The following is a 16,828-nucleotide window of genomic DNA, read 5'->3' as shown; positions in this document are numbered from 1 at the left end:
TCTCTGATCTTATACAAGATGCTGGGTAGCATGCCTGGGCTCTTAAACAGTTCACAGCATTGCTGCTGGATCCCTCCTACACTGTCTGCCCCTCTGTCCAATTGCTGCCGCTTGGTTTTCCTCACAAATACAGAACATGGCTCTATTTCAACTTTCAGACCCTTTTCTTTGAACTGAGTTTCAGCTTGTGAGTAGTCTTTAACAAACAGTGTGTAAATTAGCAGCATGTTGTGTTAATTTCATTCTGTAGATACTGTTTGACAGATAAACTGTTTGTGTAGATATAGAGTTACTTCTGTTAGTATACAGTTCTCAAAGAATACAGATAAGAGATAAGATACCCAAGTGAAATCACTGTAGCTGTGTTCCTGATGAACCTCGTGAGGTGAACAGAATGATATGGCTAATCAAATGATCTTGAATTAGGCTTAATCCTGTTCCTGCAATAATGTTTCTGGTTTGTTTGTTTGTTTGTTTGCTTTAAAGATCCTTCTATTTTTCCAGTTCCTATGTGCAATAGTATCAGCACATAACCTATGGAACTTGTACCACCTCTGAGATGTTTTACTGTTTTCAGAGTACGCCATATATTCCTATATAGAAGTAGTGTATAAGTTCATCCAAGTTCTAAGAAGGGATAAGGTGAGCTCTGGAGATGTCTTTCCAGTTTCTGTTTCTTGGTTCTAACTTTAGGCTATGACTTTTTTGCACATCATCTTGAGAATGACTGTTAATTGTCTACCTGTAGTTTAAATACCATTTATTTATTTGGATCTTTATATTTCAATTGGTATTTCCAATTAAAATGAAACAGAAAGGTGTATTCACAAGAAAATGGCATTGTTATTGACAACATAGTCAGCAAAACAGTACCAAAAGGTCAAGTCACAGACATAACTAGTGCTTAGTTTTCCAATGTCTTTATATATAATCAGGTGGTTTTTGTACTTAAACACATCTGCTGATCTGAACACATTAGGAAAAAGGACAGCAAAAGCAGCTAAATTATGTGGTGGTTTTAATTAGTAGGAAAGAAGGATGGTAAGGTCTTCCAACAGCATTTTCTAATTGAAGTCACTGAACTGGCATTTCTGCAATGATTTCTGCTTCAGAGATCAAGAGAGATTATTTATCCTTAGCAGTTTTCAGCTCTCAAAAGTTCATGCAGGCCAAGTGACTTCCATCATTTGTGAACATGGTTGTGAACTTGTCCATTTCCTGATTTTATATTTGTCACATGATTTCTGGGAAGATAAGAAGGTCTCTGTTGCATTTTCCTTGTCCTTACAAAGCAGGGAGAGCTGCACAATTTTATTTTCAGAGGTCAGTTAGTGGTAACCAGACTGGAGAGCCATGGTTGGAACTTGTTTGTAGTGGGAAGTGGGTGTGTAAACCTCAGGAGGAAATGTCTGGGTTTGCCCAGGTGTGTGCAGGCAGCTGAACGCTGCAGAAAGCACTGGTATTAAATTTCTGTGTTTCTCCGTCTGCTGTGATGCTCCACATATGATGTGTTTCTCCTCACCCAGGAGCAGTGAACCACGCTGTGGTACAGAGACTCACTGTTGTTGTCAACACTGGGAAAGACTGAAACTGACATCCCCACTGTCCTTCTCCAGAGGTTGCCTTGCAGGACACAGCTGTAAAATGTTCATCAGAAAAACCGGAAAGGTAGATCCTTAAGAGTGAGTAAAAACCAAATAAAACATTTTGAATTTTTTAATCTAAAATGTATACAAATAATGCCATGCAGATTTGCATTCTAGAAATGCATTCCAGTTCCTGGGTAATTTGGGATTGGGAAGCGCTTGGAGTTATACCTGTGGCACTGGGTTATGGAATTTATGTCACACTGCTGTGTTCTTTGGGGTGTGTAGTTCCTTGCCTCCTCTGCTGTCCTTGTACACCTCTGTTGAGCTGCATTTTTAAGGACCAGTGGCTTAAGGAATGTCAAACATCCCACTGAAATGGGTTTTCCCTAAGCAAGAGGCTAGCTTAGCTAGCTTGGATTCTTCAAGACAAAGTCACAGACTGTCCCCCTAGGAAGCTCCATCCTCAGCACAAGGAGGGGCTTTCCATATGCTAAAGTGTTTCATTCTTTCTGGAAAATGAGGCAGTCTCATTGCTGCAGGACTAGCTGGGCTTGTGGGATCATTGACCAGGGCTTAGAAAATTAGACTCGAGAGTGTGGTGTGATTTCTAGAGTCCATACAGGAGATAAGTCATTACTGAGATTTGCTGATACTATCTGCACCAGTTCATTTTTGCATTTCTTTTCCAATCTGAGTGTTTTCCCCTGGTAAGTTAGAGTGCTTACTTCAGGTGGTTATTCCAGCCCTTTGGTCCTACTGTCCTCAGCTTTCATGATGGACATCTCTGATTGAAGACCTTTGAATGAGTTGAGAACTATTAGCTGTCAGTGTCTAAGGAGAGTCCTTTCCTTCTTAAAACATCTCTCATTATCATGCTATCACCAGTGCACCTTCTGGTCTTGCCAGAGGTTTTTCCATTGAGATAAACCTTGCACAGCTATCTACTGTCACCCTTGCAAGCCAGCATGAAAGCAAGATCAGCCATGCCATCAGCATTAAGAGATCTTCAAGTTAATAGTGCAATACAGTAAAGCAGCAAAAAATGTAATCCAATGTGATGCATATATGTAGCCCATAGAATGTGTGCAAAACACTTTGTTTCCAGTTTTATTTGAAAAGTTATTTTTATTCCCTGAACTTGTTTTTCACAAAGATTTGGCTTATTTAAATGTTTTGTATTGATTAAGCAGTTGTGGGGTGCTTCTAATGAAAGAAATTGTTTTTAGTCCTGAGGGGACTGCAGCATGTTATCAAACAGGATGTAACAGTCCTTTAACACAGTATAAAAGGGTTTTCAGGTAGGTATATTCTCTGTTGCTGCCTGAAATCTTTGTGGGTTTTGGCTCTTCAAGTTACTACTGCTTCTGCCCCTCCTGCTTGTGTGACTACAGAGAAATTAGTGTTAAAACAGGCCCGTTGGGCTCCTCACGTCCGAATGTGTTCTTCTTGGTGCCCCCAGCTTATGAAAAATAGAAACAGCATTTAACCTTTAATTCACAAATGGAGTGGTGGGACAGAAAACACCTGTAAGCAGGAAGGTGGAATGGGGAGGAAATGCAGGAACTTCAAAAGGAGAGGAAATCCCTGGGGATTTAGCTCCACTGGGTCCAAAATCAAGAGGATTAAACTCTGCTGAGTGCCAAGCACTGCACTGTAAGAATGGATCTCTGATTCCTACAAGGTAGGGAATTACTGTTTAAGCTGTAGAAATATCTGAGAATTTGGAGTATGCTGGGAAGTGAATTTGATTGGTCTGATGCTGTTGCAAGAAAAGTGAAGCCCAGCTCCAGGGCTCTGGGATGCAGAAATGGATCTGTAGAGGAGATCAGAGGAAATTATTAACTGGGTGGTTGTTGCGGTTTTGGAGGATGTTACAGCAGACTTTACCCTAGAGCTTCTCTACCCAGCCCAGTTCAGCACCTCAGTGCTCCAAACCCTCTGTCCCAGGGCTGCACACTGCGCTCTCACTGGCCAGGGAGCCATAAGGCTAGCTCTGGTTCATCTGCTTCCACACCCGGCGGTGATAAAGGAGGCGAGGAGGGTCTATGCGTTGTGTCTATGGAAGATGTTTATTCGCATGGTGCAGCAGAGGCCAATGACCTCCCCGAGGCAGAGATGCCTCGAGGGCGAAGGCCTCACATGCTCAGCCCCATGTGGAGCATAGACACACGTGGAGCATAGACAGCAAGATGGCGGAGGGTAAGGGGTTTTATAGGGAAACAGAGAGGGGCAGGGACAGCACACAGGCCCAGTGACCTCTGGGTACAGGGGAGGTACAGGGGCGGAGTTAGGAGTACAGGAACCAATAGGGGAAACCCGAGGGAGTGGCCAGGGCCACGTGGGGTTAGGGTACAGGAACCAATAGGGAAAACTGGGGGCGTGGCTAGGACCATGTGGAGTAGGGAAGGCAGGACAATAGGTGACAAGTACAGTCGTTAAAAAAGGGGTGTGGGGAACTTGCAGCTATTATCACAATATTTCTTTATTTTTTACTAAATTAAAGAGGGAAAGGCTTTTCCTAAAAACTTTTATAGCAAATTTTTAAACAACAGGAAAATGGTAAAACAACATAATGTAAAGCAATAACAAAATTAGTTTTGCTGTGAGTATGGGGAAAACGATGATGCAGCTGGTTGATTTTGATGTTGGAATTCAGTACAGGCTGAATTTTCGGACTGCAGTCATGTTTGTAGTTTGTTTTTCTTTTGCTGGGGCTGCTAAGATGAAGGTAGGGTTTGCAGCAGCAACGGCGTTGTTACCGAAGTCTTTCTCAGCTTAGGAGAGGGAGAAAACTTTGGACGCAGCGCAGCTCCACTGGGTGATACACAGCTCTTTTCTGCTGTGGCTCTGCTGGGTCTGGAACAGTTTCACTAGGTCTCAGCACGGCTGGACGGTAGTACAGTTTTAGGGATTGTTTTGGTGTAGCTCTATTGGGCTCCGGGGGCAGTGTCTGCCGCGGGGAGCTAGAGGTGCAGCTCTACCGGCTCTTCCGAGCTTGTTGCGGGTAACTGGAGGTGCGGCTCCGCTCCCGGCCAGGCTATAGCTGCTTCTGGCTGAGAGGGAATACCTGGGAGGATGGGAGGAGGGGCTCGCACTAAAGAGAAATACTCAGATGGGGAAGGATCTGTAACCGAAGGGAGTGCTCACCGACGCGGGGGGAGGGGCTACAACGGAACACGAGGGATGCAGGGGGCGGGGCTTCAGCAAGCCCGGGAAAATTTCAAGGGGAAGAAGACAACATGGCGTGCCTGACCATGCGGCCGGCGCCATATTGGAAAACACGTGGAGTCAGCTCGGCTGAGGTTTGGGGCACAGGAAAGGAGGTTAGTAGGGATCTCGAGTTAGAGTGATTAGTTCTAACCCGGGAAAGGGACAGGAGAGGCTGAAAAGCGTACAATCAGCTCTCTCCTGAGGGAAAGAGGGGAAACACGAGCTGGTGGAGGAGGGGGTGCCACCAACACATGGCCGGCACCATGTTGGGGGATACATGCAGGGGAAGGTGCTTATTAGGGAGAGAACAAGGGTTTTTTACTGCTAGATAACTAAATAAAACAAAACACAGATTAGTTTACTTTATCTGTCGCGCGCAAAAACTTTCTACACAACAGCTGATTCCCCATTCCTTATAAAATATGTCTAATTTTATAAGAAAATCTTCTCCCAAAATGGGGGCACAAAACTTAGGTCTCCCCTTGTTAGAAGTGGGTTTTTTCTTGTCGAGATTTCGCATGGAGCGTGACTCCCTTCACTTCAACAAGACACCACTTCTAACCCTCTACCCACCCCGAGGCAAAAAGAATAAACTAAAAAGAAAAAAGGGACTCCCATACCAAGCCGACTAGGCCTTCACCGGCTCCCCTCCCAAGGGGCTTTCTAGAGGGCTTACCAAGCATGGAGAATCAAAAAAAAAGCACTCGGGATGGTCCACCGCTGTTTGGCCGACCTCCTTGAAAAGCGCGACTTTTTTCCAGAGGCTACCGGCCGCCCCTTCGGTCTTTTCGCTGAATGTAAGCTTCTCGTTGGGGAAATGGCTTCTCAAATGCGACTACTCCCCTGCCGCAGTTGCGGCTGCAGGGGGACGCTTTCCAGGGTGGCATCTGCCCCACGTTGGGCGCCATTTGTTGCGGTTTTGGAGGATGTTACAGCAGACTTTACCCTAGAGCTTCTCTACCCGGCCCAGTTCAGCGCCTCAGTGCTCCAAACCCTCTGTCCCAGGGCTGGACACTGCGCTCTCACCGGCCAGGGAGCCATAAGGCTAGCTCTGGTTCATCTGCTTCCACAACCGGCGATGATAAAGGAGGCGAGGAGGGTCTATGCGTTGTGTCTATGGAAGATGTTTATTCGCATGGTGCAGCAGAGGCCAACGACCTCCCCGAGGCAGAGATGCCTCGAGGGCGAAGGCCTCACATGCACAGCCACATGTGGAGCATAAACACACGTGGAGCATAGACAGCAAGATGGCGGAGGGTAAGGGGTTTTATAGGGAAACAGAGAGGGGCAGGGACAGCACACAGGCCCAGTGACCTCTGGGTACAGGGGAGGTACAGGGGCGGAGTTAGGAGTACAGGAACCAATAGGGGAAACCCGAGGGAGTGGCCAGGGCCACGTGGGGTTAGGGTACAGGAACCAATAGGGAAAACTGGGGGCGTGGCTAGGACCATGTGGAGTAGGGAAGGCAGGACAATAGGTGACAAGTACGGTCGTTAAGAAAGGGGTGTGGGGAACTTGCAGCTATTATCACAATAGGTGGTTGTCATGACCTGAAGGATTAACTGGCCTGTGGGAGTAAGGAGATTTCAACCATGATGGGTTTCAGGGATTCTGTAATACAGAAGTGATCCTAGGGGAAGACCTGTAAAGTAACAGGCAGAGTCTCACGTCAATGTTGAGCTTTGTCACGAAGCTGCAAGTCAGCCAGACATCCCTAATGAGGGTCCAAGAGTTTGTCTAGTAGATCTTTTGGAAAGTTTATGCAGGGGGCTCAACCTGTGTAGGAAAACTAAAAAGCAGTGCAGGAAATTCTCAGAGGATAAAGCTGCAGTTTGGGTAAATTTAAGTCCTTTCTATAGCACAGAGACATAAGAGGGTGTAGGACACATTCCTTCAACAGCCAAGAGGTGCTCTTAATTTCTGTTTTTCATCTGGGAGAACCACTAGATGATGATAATTTCTTATATATCAGACCAATTTTTGTTTTCTAGACTGTTTCCTGTTCTTTCAGTTAGAAAATCCAGTGACAGTTATTGAACCTTATGTTCTCAGGATGTTTTCCCCTTTTCTACCTTTTCCACTTTTTTCACCTTTTCAGATGGTACGTTCCTTTGTTTTGTACTTACTGATGGTATCTCAGGATGCCTCTGGTTTCTAGACATCCAGCTGCCCTTCAAAGATGCTGAGTGCACTTCCCAAGGATGCTGCTGGTTCCCAAGCTCGCAGTCCAGCAGGTATTTTCTCTCAGTGTTTCAGCAGACACATTCTGCTCAGTACTTCTCTCCTTGCAACCGGATTGTCTTTAGAGCTGCTCACATCAAGAGTCCTCTGCAAATGCTCTGCCTAGTTTTAAGTACCAAGCCTCGAAAGAACTGCATCAGGGGATGAACAAGCTCAGAGCTGGAGTAAGTGATCTAGAGGGGAGTGATAAAAAAAATCCCATGTTTTTTGTAGACAAGAAAGCAGTGAAAGAAATGGAAGGGAAGGGGAAAGGGATCCTATAGAGTGATCTTCCATGCTTCATTTTGTTTGTCAATATAGTAGAAAAATACTGGGTATCATTTTGATAAACCATCTTATTTTGTGGGGAAGAGAGTGTTGTAACTGTCTGTGGTACAACACTGACAGTATTGAAATCTCTGTTCATTCCCCAGTTTCTGTGCCATTACATGCCTTCACATGGTAGTCCTGTCTATTTGCTGAGACTGCTGACAAATGTATGTATATGACATATGTGTTGGAATATTTTTGTAATTTATGAACACCTTTGCACTAGAATTGGAGTGGAGACCTTCTTTGGGTATTGTGTAGGATCCTGCACAGCCATGAAACAGGAGTTTTGGTAGTTGACCTGGCTACCAAAGCAGAATTGAGTCCATGGTCTCAAGAGGAAAGGCTTTGTCCCCTTCAGCTGCTTCTGCATAACCCAAAACACTGAGCACCATAGGAAGCATGGAGGCTTTGTGCAGAACATCAGGAGAGTCTTTGCTGTCTTTGGCCCAAACTCATGCATAGGATAGGATAGAGTCCCTAAATGCACACTTTTCTCTCCCTACTAGGATCTCTTCAGAGATGCTTTAAAGTTCTTTAAAGATGCTCCCCAGTTCTTTCAGGGCTCTTCTGAAGTCTGCTGAGTTCATAGGGAGCCCTCTGACAGAAGGTTTGGGACGTTTCCTAAAGCCTGTGGGAATCAGGTGCAGCTAGTTTTAGTTCATCAGTTATGTTTTTTTCTTGGGAGTTACTGCCAGCTTCTAACCAGCAGCACTGGGGGATCAGTGTATGGGTTTAGGAAATGAGAATTTCAGTCTCAGCTATGCTGACTGGTGGGGTGTTTCTATACAACAAAATGTGACCTCCATGTTTGCTTCCCTGCTGTGCTCAGTTTCTCTCACTTGCTCATTTTCCAGGGTGTGCCAAATCCCTGGATATTTGTGTTTCCTCTTGCTGTTGCAGTAGCCTGTGGTGGGAGGCAACCAGAAAAATCATGATCCCTTGATGGTAACAGTGTGCACCATAACAGGGGCACACACCTCTCTGGGGGTTCGGGTGGACATACTCAGCACTTCCACCCATGCTTGTCTGAATATATCTCTCTTTCACCCTGGCAACTCCATCCCTAGGATTTCATCCCCTGACTTTCAGCTTGAGCCTTGTTAAGCTTTTAATTGACGCACTGCCTGCCAGACTCTTGCTCTCGTGCCAGAAGCCTAGCAATACTGAGGAATATTGTGCCAATACCCAAACATCTCAGGTACCCACATTGTCTCCATGATTCAGTGCTGAACTGGGTGTCACTGGTCCACCTACCTCACTGCATCTCCTGGTGCTCTCCTGAGATAGCAGCTGTGAGGGTACAGGAGGGGCTGCATCATTGCTGCTGGCAGCTCCTAAGTCGTGTTTTTCTTGAAGAAGAAGAAGATCTCCAGTGCTCTTTTGCCAGCTGAAAAATGTGTTGAAGCTGGTAAATTGTGTTTTTTCTTTCTCTGCTTTGTCAGCCAGAGCATTTGCTGATCACTGCCTGAATGCACATCTTTAATAATGTGTATAAAAGATAGGATCTAGCTCAAATAGGAGTTCGTGCCTTGGTGCTGGTTGGCATTATGTTGTCGTAGTGATGTTTTCTGACCTTGAAAAAAAAAATCTATAAACGTAGGAATTTTTTTTCTTGAAATTTTCTAGCGTCTTTTGCAGTATTAACCTGAGTTACTATTATGTGCTGTCTGGGAGAGTGTGGGGCTGCTTGTGCTAGCAGGGAAGAGGGTTCAGGTCATACATGAGCTGAAGGAGAGCTCTTCACCCCCACTCTGACATGGCAGCAGCAGGATCCCCAAAATGAATGACAGATACTGTCCATGCTAAAGGTAATCTGAACCCTGGCAGCAGAGGACATGCTTTGGCAGTAAGAAAGGAGGGAAGGAACAGCAGAGAAGAAGAAGGGAGTTGGTTCTGAAAGGATTATGGCACTTTGTGCTCACAGTGAGGTCTTGTAGTTGTTTTAATTGGCTCCTGCACAGAAGGTGAAATGAGGGACAGTTCTCCCATCCAGAAGCCCCACTGAGTGTGAGGGTAACATAAACCCCCACTCTCCCATGAGCACAGCTATGAGTCTGCTTCGTTCCCAAGGTTGGGCTCCGGCACTTCTGTTAAACAGCAGTCAGCTGGAAAGATCTCCTAACTGGTTTTATGCAAATGGGAGCGGATATGTCATCATGTGGGTTTGCACACTGGCACTGTCCCCTGTCAAACAATAGATATTGTTTTGTCATGTAAATAGTGCTCAACTGACAGGGCTTGCTGAGAGCTGAGCTCGTTTGTATTGAGTGGTTTTGACATGTTTGTGTGTATGCAGGTGTTGAAAGAGAGAGAGGGGGGAGTAACAAAGCTGTGAAACTTCAGTGAGATAAGCCAAATAAACCCCCCAAATCATGTTATATGGAAAGTGTAGGTATATAACCTATGTGTTGGGTAAGGGAGGTCAGGGTTACCTGGCAAAGAGGTAAGTAGGAGGGGCAGAAAAACAGTTGTTTTCATACAAGGAGACCAGTTATGTCTAAGCAACATCTTGAAACTGCCTCTGATCTTCATCATTGGTCTCCACGTGTCCATGTCTCTCTCCAGGAGCATTCTGCCTGGCAGGTGCAACTCTAGAGGTTGGTTTTGATGGTACCAAGACATCGCCTGAGAGCTGCCAGGCCGCTGAGGATTTACATTCAGTGCAGCCAGCAGTGGAGGCCAGGCAACGGAGATGGACTGCACAAAGCAGTTGGGGAAGCTGCAGTCGCTGTCTCCCCATGTTCGTCGCCAAGCGGGGCTGGCGGTCGGTCCGGCTGCAGGCGGCCACCTGCAGTGGAGCAGTGACATCAATCAGTCTGCTCTGGTTGTGGTGGGAAGCCTGATGAGCAACTGTCATGCAGATGCTCCCTGGGAGGCTGCTAAATAGTCATTGTTGGAGTAATTAATAGCAACAAGTGAAAAAAAAAAAAAAAAGCCCTGAAATTGTTTTCAGATGTCCCAGACAGTGGTGATACTTAGGGTGATGTATATGTAACTGTCCATATGAAAAGTGAATAATTGTACTTGCCACAATAAAATACATAATGAAAACAGTAGAAAAACCCCAGAGACCAATATATAATCAACTAAAAATCTGTGTAGGTGTCCAGTTTATTTGTATAAAACTTAACTCCAAAAATAATATTGATGACATTGTAAACAAAAGAAGAAAAGTATGAATCAAAAGCATATTGTTCTCAGCCTCGTGGGGGGCTTTGCTGTTTTCCAGATAAAGCTGCTGCTGGTTTTCACAATTACACCTCTGACTGATTTTTAACTGTCTTTTGGGGCAGGAAGGGGTCAGAGGCAATGTCCTCCATTTAGCAAAATATACAGATATTTTTCTTGAGTAGTTTATACTGGATCCATGGTGGAACTAGGAAAAATCACTGAAAGGGAAGTAGTGCTGCATGTCTTGGACAAAGCCTTTTAAAAGTCAGCTGACAGAAATGGCAGATATATCAGCATCCTGCAGTAAATGATAAATGAGTTCCAGGAAACTCACTCTTTCTAATGCAATAATCCGCTCTGCTGAATAATGCTGTTATTCTAAAGTGAATACAATCTTAGTGTTTACGTCATATTTTATGTATGACAAACTGCTTTGCAAAGAGGCTGGATAAGAAAAAGAGCAATTTACAGATTTTATACTGTTATGTGCTAATAAAAAAAGAAACCCATTTTGCTCTGCAAGTTAAGCAAAAAGAGATGAGTGGTATTTAGATGTAGGAAATTTTCTTAGAAAACTGTTTTCTTATTATAAAATAGTAGCTATTATGTACCCTCCCATAACAAAGTGGTCTGGCTCCATATCTTAATATTGGGGTACTCTGAAATAATTTAGACTAATTTTATCCCATTGTTTATGTTGAATAAAATAAAGCTACCAGCTGCTGAGAGTTTTGCTTGGACTACAGAATTCCCAGGGAAGTGGTCACAGCCTCAAGCCTGCCAGAGTTCAAGAAGCATTTGGACAATGCTCTCATGCACATGGTGGGATTTTTGGGGCCATCCTGTTCAGGACCAGGAGTTGGACTTGGTGATCTTTGTGGATCCCTTCCAACTCAGGAAATTCTATTATTCTGTGATTCTATTCAGCATAATTTCTGGTGATAAACTAAAACAGAGAATTTGGTGTCCCTTGCAGAAAACTGCAGTCCTTTCTTCTTTTTTCCACTTCCATCCTGCACCTCAACACACAGAGAAACTTTCTGTTAGCTATGTAAGCATTCTTCTATTCAAATACTAATTTAACTTAGTGATTGCATTGAGAGTGACCTGTACTCTGGCATGTCATCTTTTCCATTTAGCACAAGGGACTTCTTAAAATTGATTAGCTCATAGCTCCTAAATCTTTCATCGTTTTGGCTTTTTTCTCTTCCTTCAGAGTAGAAGCTGTTGATTTTAACCCTTTCCCTGAATTTAGGAGAGTCCATTGCCTAGCCTTTCAGTACCTGTGATGTTTGATGTGTCCTGGACTGTCCTTTGGCTTTCAAAAATCATCATTCCTGTGCTTTTTTTGTTACTGACGTGTAGGCGCTATGGCCACTGAAGCAGCCTGGCAGCAGTTTGGAGGGGAGGGAGCTAGGGAGGGGGAAGGTGCAGAGAGTGTTTTTTGCCAGCTCTGCCAGTTGCATGGGAGAGAGGATGGAGCTGGGAGCTTTACAACCCTGCCACCAAGCAGCCAGCTGCCCACCCACACCGTGCTGTGCCACCCCAGACAGACATCTCCTGCAGCATCCTTAGGGCAGTGTGGCTCAGTGAGCTGAGGGTACAATCCATGGGGATGCAGCTGGACCTCAGTGCCTGGGGACAGTGCCTCGCTGGTGCCGGTCGGGAATACTAATCCACAGTCAGCCTGTCCTTTTCCACACTCCACCGATGGGGTGAGCATGTTATCCTCGGGGCTGAGCAGGTTATCCTCGGAAGGGATTGACCCACAACAGAGCAACTGAACCTGTGGGCATCACATCTGGCCAGTTTCCTTGGAGAGACTTGGGAAGTAAGTGTTGCTTTCCCAGCCTGCCCCAGGTAAGTAATTGGATCTTAAACAAAGAAGTACAGAGATGCCTGTTTTTCATTTACAGATATGTTAAAGCAAAATAATTTTTTGTTGTTGTTTTGAAGGCATAAGGTTCGAATATTCTCGTGCTCTGTGCCTCCCCTGAGCTTCTGGATCTTGGGGGTGATAATGAGGGATTTAATTCTGGGCAGCAGGTGCTGGCAGCAGGGATGCGATGCAGTGCCTGTAATCATGTTGTCGGGTTCATTTTGTACCATCTGGGTGTGAAAGGAGCAGTCAAGCTTTTAATTGCAGTCCTTGGGCATCTGTTACCTTCCTCCTGCTGCTAGGAGTGCAGACATGGTTAAGGAAAAACGCTCTGTGTGTCTGAGGCACGTAGAGAGTTAAAGCTGGGGGGAGTAATGCCACTGCCAGTGTAGCCACTGTGCTGGGGGTGGGTCCCTGGGGAGGGGAATGAAAAGCTTGTTCCCACTTGCACTGTTCACCCATCACCACCTTCTGCAGCTCAGGAGAAAAGGAAAGTTGTCTTTCAGTTGTCTGGGCTTCTTATTCTAACTGGACGCACTTTTCTGAATTGCAAATGATCCCAGCTGAGGAGATGTAAAGCAGATGTTGTGGGGAATGTGACCTGTTGTGCAAGCAGCAGCCAGGCTTGTGCTGCGACTGCCCTCTGGGAACAGGACCGACACCTGCTGGAGACTTGGGCAAAGTGGGAGATACCTGTAAAAGACTGAGAGCTGCATCAGCTCCTTGCTATGCTTTTGTGTATGATTCAAGTGGTGGAAAAGGCAAGAAGGCAAACTCCGTGATAGCAGTGACGCCGTCACAGTCCATCACTCCAGTGTGGCAGGGCATGGCAGGAGGGCATGCATGATCTTCATGTCCTGCAGCAATGGGAAGGCAGCATGAGAAAGGGAGAGCAGTCAAACTGGGGAGTATGATTTCCAGCATTTACCTTGCATAGGTTATCCAGACTTTTCCAGCCCTACATTGTTGAGGTATTAATGTGTCTTTCTAGTGGTGTGGCTGTGCTGAGCATCTAAGGTTTCTGCAAACTTGTTCAGAAATGTCAGCATGTCAGGAAAATGTCTCCACCGAGACTGAGATTTTTGTAGTGAATATGCAAATCTGTCAGTGACAATGATGCCACTGTATTGTTTTGGTTTTTCTTTTTAATTTAAGAGGTAAGGAAACCAAGCGGGATCTGACCACAGCTGTTTTAATATGCACACGACTCCAGCCAAAGTATTGGCAGCCAGCTTAGGGGTAAGGATGGGGACAAACAAGTCATGGCACAGTTCACCAGGAAACTACCACAGCACCAGCAGGGGCTGGCACAGAAACACACCATCCCTCTGCCTGAAAAGCTCCCTGTTGTAAGGTGTGCCCTGCACTTTGTACTGATCATGGAGGGAAGGTGTGGGGTGTTGATCCTGGGTTATGGAAGAACAGCTTTGGGATCTGATGGGAGGGTTAGGGATGTATTGGGAGCAGGGGGCCAGGATCATGGGTGGGGAGGGAGCGTGGGTGTTCAGTTTGCTTCAGAAGCACAAGTCATTGGAAATGAAATACTTGAGGAGGTAAGAATGAAACTTGTGTTGTTTCTCAAAGATCAAATTACCAAGTGTGGGCCATCTGTATTTCTTGGCGCTTTTTAAATGGTTTGTACTACAACGTGTACAGCATAGTGCCAGAGGAGCAGGCTATGATGTGCTAGTGAAGAACATGAGGGGTTTTTCTTCCATCTTTCATGTTTTCCATGCTACCAGGGTGTACAAACTGTATCCATCACATTGAGGATGTGGGTGAGACCAGTCTAGTGGCACAGGGTACGGCACCATTCCTCTGTTGTCCTATGTTACACTGACTTGGAGGACCAGAAACTCTTTGTCTCATTTCTCTGAATAAATATGCATCTATTTTCATGTTGCTCCAAACATGTTTGCACTTAAAATAGAAGAGAAAGGTGATGAAAAGCTAACCCGAATCTTTTACCTGGAAATAGTGTTGCCTAATGCTTATACTTAGAACTCAAGAGTTAGTTATCTGGAGTTTTTACTGGCTTTGGCATAACTTTCTATTGACCTCAGAGAAATCAGTAACTTTTCTATGCTTTTAAGGGCCTTTTTCTAAAATGCATGTAATATTCTTCTGCATATTATTCACCTCAAAGGGTGTTATAAGATTTAAAGCTCATAAAGCATCCTAAGATTTGTTAATATCAATTACCATAGGAGAGCAAATTAAATTCCGCTATTACCATCTACTACTACAAATGACCCTCAGTTTTAGTTATTGCTGTTTTGAGATGGATTCAAAGGGATAGCATAAGGGTGAAAGACATTGTATTCCACTATTGATCTCCAAGATCATCTAGACCCTGTGCCTATTACTCTTTGACTATGCAGAGTGTGTAGTACTGGTGGCTGTTAAGCAGCAGTGCAGTGATATTTCAAGAGAGGAAGACAAATTTAATTTGTAAATACACTGAATATCTTGAAGGTGTGTTTCCTGTACTGAAACAATTGAATGCCAAAGTAGGAAAAGCACAAATAAAGCTGAAATCTTCCCAGACTGGGCAGGTTCTGGATCCCACAGCTCAAAGTGATCTGTGGATACATTTTCAGTAATTATATCAGAAAGCTCTTTTCAGCTCTTCTGGCTCATTGGATGGGTCAGTGGAGCCCGGGCAGACAAACATTCTCACAGTTTTCATGATAAGTGCTAAATCTGAATTGTTTCTGGGGTCAGTGGGGCATGATGTCGGCTCTGTGGGGAGAGCATAATTTCTCAGTGACAGCAAAGATGAGTGTTTCCCTACAGCAAGTTGTAATCTCTCCCAGTGGTGTCCTTGGGATGGTTCAGGGGAGGCTGTGAAGCATTTTATACTCGTGAGGGAACAGTCAGCTGCCTTTAATTGCTGACTGCACTCAATCCTTCCAGGGCAGAGGTTTGTATATATTCATATCAGCTGCCAGTAAGTATTACCTATTCTCATTCCTTTGGCCAACAGTAGTTAACTCATCCTTGGCTAATTAAAGACCGGGAATCCAGAGAGGGGAGAAGAGGATGAAAGGGGACCACACAAAGGGACGTTAGGCCAAAAGAGAGTTAAGCTCTCAGAAAGTTGAAGGACTTTTGTCCCAACCAAGGGGAACTGGGGGCACATTGAAAATGTGCTACTAGCTACATCCCTCTGCCTTACAAAGAAGTGCAATGTCTTCAGGAGGTTCTGAGTTATTGTGATCCCCTCCTAAACCAATGCCAAGATGAGCACTGAGGGAGGACCTGCCGTAGTGCTGTGTCTGAAAGCTTGCTGACAGCAGTGTTGTTTTCTGATCCATAGGTCCAGAGGATGGCATAGCAATAACATCACTGTCCAGGGAACTGGAGTCCTTCCTCGCCTGCCTGCATGCTGCTTGAACTGATCCCAAGCCTTTGTTTTTGGACTGAAGAAACCTGAAAACCTTTCTCTCCTAATTCATGAGCCAGCAGGATGTGGTCGCTGTGCTTTCAGAACGCCTGCTTGTAGCCGCCTACAAAGGCCAAGTGGAGAATGTGGTGCAGCTTATCAACAGGGGTGCCAAGGTAGCAGTTACCAAGGTAACGAGAGAAAAACACTTTGCGAAAGCCCTGGGAACTAATGTCACTCTTCTAGACCATTGTCTGTGAAAATGCCCTCCTAGCTTTACCAGTCTGAATGTGACTGAGGTTAGTGTTCAGATTTCCTTAAAGTTTGCAGTAAATAGCGCATGCAAATTTATAATATAGTGCACGTCTTGTATTTATACCCTTGGCAGTGGGTGCAGCTGTGATGAACACTTAGTCCTTGGAAACACAGTGTGTGGACAGAGGGGAGCAACATTTTTCAAAGTGTGCATTGACTTTTGAACACTGTGTGACATGATGAATGGAGCAATTCATCATTGTTAAGGGAAGGCGGCTCAGGGCACCCATCTCCCCAGTGAGGGAATGGGGAAAAGCCACCTCTTGTGGCAGGGTAAAGAGATGCAGAATGTGTTTCTTGCTGCTTAAGTCTCTTAGTGCAGCAGCCTTGCTTATACCAAACATCTTCATTGATTTGTTTTGTGTAGTCCCTTGGTCAGTTCCAAACTTGGGGGGTGCAAATTGTGTTCCCCATATTTTGAGATAAAGTCAAAGTCAAAGGATTTCTGCTTAGATACCAGAGAGTTCAAACTGCTGTTCACTTATTCCTAACTCTCAATATATTATAAGTAATACTATCTTAGAAAAGATGAGATGTAATTGCCTGTTGCAGAGAAGGTTTGATCAGCAAAAAACCTTAATAAGAACTAGGTAGGTTAAATCTTTAGAGCTGTGACATAAAATTTGGGGCGTGCTGTTTTGATGAACTGTTGTTCTCCATCCTTTCTACTTTTATTTGTGTTTCCATATTGGTTTTGAACATTGTATATTTACAGAAATAAAGTAC

The 16,828-nt window shown here is 44.9% G+C and overlaps 1 protein-coding gene across 6 annotated transcripts in view; it reads left to right on the top strand.

Moving 5' to 3' along the window:
• Positions 1-16,828, top strand: part of ANKRD6 (ankyrin repeat domain 6) — a 95,830-nt gene that overhangs the window by 42,634 nt on the left and 36,368 nt on the right. For 4 of the 6 annotated variants that reach the window (XM_085056353.1, XM_085056351.1, XM_085056346.1 and 1 more), the window contains 2 exons: positions 1,527-1,682; positions 15,722-15,978. In XM_085056353.1, the coding sequence (XP_084912479.1) occupies positions 15,859-15,978 (120 nt within the window). In that variant the 5' untranslated portion in view covers positions 1,527-1,682; positions 15,722-15,858. The remainder of the gene's footprint in view (positions 1-1,526; positions 1,683-15,721; positions 15,979-16,828) is intronic. The other 2 variants (XM_085056349.1, XM_085056348.1) reach the window with 2 other exon arrangements.

This window comes from Lichenostomus cassidix, chromosome 3, assembly GCF_008360975.1.
Source record: "Lichenostomus cassidix isolate B80296 chromosome 3, HeHo_3.0, whole genome shotgun sequence".
Classification (NCBI taxonomy): domain Eukaryota; kingdom Metazoa; phylum Chordata; class Aves; order Passeriformes; family Meliphagidae; genus Lichenostomus; species Lichenostomus cassidix.
The sequence above is the reverse complement of the archived record's forward strand: the minus strand, read 5'-3'. Positions and strand labels throughout refer to the sequence as shown.